Raw genomic sequence first — 2,838 nt, forward strand, 5'->3', positions numbered from 1 at the left:
CGGACAGACACGAATGTAGCTGTATGCGTATCTGTCTCTGGATTTGCCTAATAAATCACGTTTATCCAACAACCACTCAGCGGTAGGCGGCTGGCACCGGGAATAGGGCCTTCACCGAGGGGAACGCCAACAACGTTCCCGGGATTTCCGCCCTCCTCGTGGGGATCTTTTTACCCCTTTTCTCGGCAACTGCGCGATGCGCATGCAGTCAGTCAGGTGGCTGGGCGAATGGAATTTATGCACATAAAGAAGATAACCCGAGAACGCTGCACCACCGCCACACCACCGTTCCGTGTCAAAACCGTCCTATCACCGTCCACTCTATGTTATCACGAATCAACAAGCGCCACAGGAATAATCAACCAACGTTTCACCGTTCCCCCGACCGCGTCTGTGAGGGTTTTGAAATGGGACAGCAAATCGCAAATTCTTAATATTTAACCTGGTAACCTGGCAACAACGGCCGGGAACAAAGAGCAACACGTAAAACACTGGCACACAACTCGACGAGCCTCAATTCGGCGCAACAGCGAGCGCGCTTTGAGTTTTGGGCTCAACACAAGCAATCAAAATTCTACATTCCACTCTTTGAAAACGGAACACCGGTGGACCTTCGAACGGTGCGCGCTTATCAACCCAACACACAAATAGACGACCACCCGTGGAAAGCCTGCGGATGCGTTGTCAAAATCTCGAAAACTGAACAACGGTCGGAGTCGCAGAGTACACTTTGATGCTGTGCGTGCGGATTAGCGACGAATGACTAATCGAACGGCCGGGCGGGCAACCACGGGCCGGGCTGTTTCTATGCGCTTCCTGGTGAACGTACACGCGAGATCAACCTTTTCGCACTTGCACTCGCTTTTCTCGTTTTGCTTTGTGCTCCGGTGGTGGTTCGTCATCACCGGGGCTGCTGCGGGAAGGAACCACGAAACAACGCGAGCGAACTCGCCGACACAGCTGCTCTTCACGATTTGGACCGTGCGAGTGAATCTTCGAGGAGCGATTAGCGAGCGAGCGATCGCGCTCGCGTCGACGACCCTCTTGGAAACCACCCACCTTGGAAGGAGGGGGGGTGGGGGGGTGGGGATCGCGTATGCAAATCACTAGAGCAGGCTGAAGCAACTGATTCAAGTGCGTGCGAGCGCGGGAGCGGAGAGTAGTAGGCCGGGCGAGCGGGAGCATAATCGTGCGGTTCATGTTTAGTGTTCTCTTTTCAGCGCCTGCTTGCTCAAACAGTGAGAATGATTATAGTATCACGCAACGCAGGCCTGGCCTTTGGAATGATAAGTGGATAAGTACGGAATTTGTCGGTTGAAGAACCACAGGAAACATGCTCGCGTGAATACCGCATTTGCGGACGGTTATCACTGCTCGTGAGCTCTTGATTTTGGGAAGAAAAAAGCAAATAAGCCGCTTGGAGCACAGTTCTGGCGAGCTGTGACGTAGTTTAGCTTAGTGCGCCGCCCCGGAGTTTGAAGCGCATTCTTATCCGTTCGAAGAAAGCAGAGATAACGCTAGTCTCCGGAGTTGAGAGCGTGTCGGGTTTGATAGTGTAATAAAGCAAGAACAACGCGTTGTTTGTTTGTCATATCTTGGTGTTTTAAACGAAAGTTGCGATGGACATTTTTGGAAGCGTAATGAGACGACGGGTTTCGAGGTCAATGGCTGTTGGTGGAAAGCAAATCGTACACCTTGTCCAACCTCTTTGTGGGTATTCGGTTTATTTGTTTCACCTTCGTTCGCACAGTCTCGCAAACAAACTTATCTGCTAAAAACAAAGAATTGTAAAGGAAACAGATACAACATCTATTGCCCCTGATTTGATACCAGCCCTTTTGCGCAGCTGATTCCCCCCCATTCCGATTGGTGTTGTCCTATCGATCTGTTCGGTTTGGTTCGTCGGTGATTGGTACGTCTAGAGAAAGGGAGATAAAAACGAAAACACTCGTTCAGCCATTCGAAGCGAATCGTTACCAGGCGAACCGGGCACTTACTTTTGCCATCGCAGGCGACAATCTTGACTTTGTCTACCTTGGCGAACTCGTGCACCTCCCGGAACTCGACGTCGTTCAGCATCAGCGTCCAGACGTTATCGCAGAAGCGGTAGGTGTTCAGTTTGGCCGCCTTAAACGTGACCCGCGACTTGACGCGGTTCGAGAGGGCCGCATTGATCGATTTGTCGAACTGTATCAACACCCGGCCGGAAAGATGAGGCGTAATTTGTCCATACTGCAAGTGAAGCGAATCACAAGAACAAGATCAGTTTTCATGCTTTTCTATGCGCCGCCGATAGGTTTGTTTACCTGAAGCATCTCGTCGAGCGTTTCCTGCAGCATACAGCCCAGGGTCGTGTTGCGGTACAGCTGATAAGACATGTTTGTGAAGCCGAGATTACGACTGGGGCACGAGATTTCCGACGGTTCCTGGGCGATTCGACGGAAAACGCTGGGAAAAACCAAACTGAGCGGGCAAGGAAAATCCGAGGAAAACAAACCCAGCTGTCAAAATGGGTAGAACTGGGAGCAGTTTCTGTTTAGCGGGCCTTCTAGTTATCTTTTCCATAGGGACCATGGTCTTGTGGAAAAGACAAATACAAAACCTTTTCTTGCCTCGGTTCCATCGGTCGGTCAACTCGAATGAGTCAACTCGAACGAGTTGGTCAACTCGACAAACATATCGCCGTCTCTCTCTCTCTCTCTCGCTCTCCCCTTCCCTTTCTCACCTCGCAACACTCAGTACCACACATACCGCATTTACTCCAAATTACTAATTACTAATTGATTAATCGGCGAAACATAAACAAAAAATGCGAACGAAAATCAACCCGAAAACGAG

The 2,838-nt window shown here is 50.5% G+C and overlaps 2 protein-coding genes across 3 annotated transcripts in view; both read right to left on the minus strand.

The window, feature by feature from the left end:
* The window catches only part of LOC126569816 (lysM and putative peptidoglycan-binding domain-containing protein 2), a 6,713-nt gene extending 5,724 nt beyond the window's left edge, over positions 1-989 (minus strand). The window contains exons 1-2 of one of the 2 annotated variants that reach the window (XM_050227192.1): positions 830-989; positions 1-391 (exon numbers count right to left, since the gene is read on the minus strand). The exon at positions 1-391 is cut by the window's left edge and continues 139 nt beyond it. The gene's annotated coding sequence lies outside the window, so the exon portion shown is untranslated. The other variant, XM_050227190.1, reaches the window with a different exon arrangement.
* A 715-nt stretch (positions 990-1,704) lies between these two features.
* LOC126569831 (transcription initiation factor IIA subunit 2) lies at positions 1,705-2,511 on the minus strand. The gene is made up of 3 exons (XM_050227212.1): positions 2,307-2,511; positions 1,998-2,232; positions 1,705-1,918 (listed from the first exon to the last, which is right to left on the minus strand). The coding sequence occupies exons 1-3, from the start codon at positions 2,376-2,378 to the stop codon at positions 1,878-1,880; spliced, it is 348 nt and encodes a 115-aa protein (XP_050083169.1). The 5' UTR covers positions 2,379-2,511; the 3' UTR covers positions 1,705-1,877.
* Positions 2,512-2,838: the final 327 nt, after the last annotated feature.

Source organism: Anopheles aquasalis, chromosome 2 (genome assembly GCF_943734665.1).
Source record: "Anopheles aquasalis chromosome 2, idAnoAquaMG_Q_19, whole genome shotgun sequence".
NCBI classification, from domain to species: domain Eukaryota; kingdom Metazoa; phylum Arthropoda; class Insecta; order Diptera; family Culicidae; genus Anopheles; species Anopheles aquasalis.

What these genes read in the sequence shown, in the direction of transcription:
- LOC126569831 (XM_050227212.1), bottom strand. Translation starts at nt 2,378, where the DNA reads ATGTCTTATCAGCTGTACCGCAACACGACCCTGGGCTGTATGCTGCAG. An exon ending in CGCTCGACGAGATGCTTCAG is followed by an intron (nt 2,233 to 2,306) that starts GTAAACAAACCT and finishes CTTCACTTGCAG; the next exon opens with TATGGACAAATTACGCCTCA. An exon ending in TGTCGCCTGCGATGGCAAAA is followed by an intron (nt 1,919 to 1,997) that starts GTAAGTGCCCGG and finishes CCCTTTCTCTAG; the next exon opens with ACGTACCAATCACCGACGAA.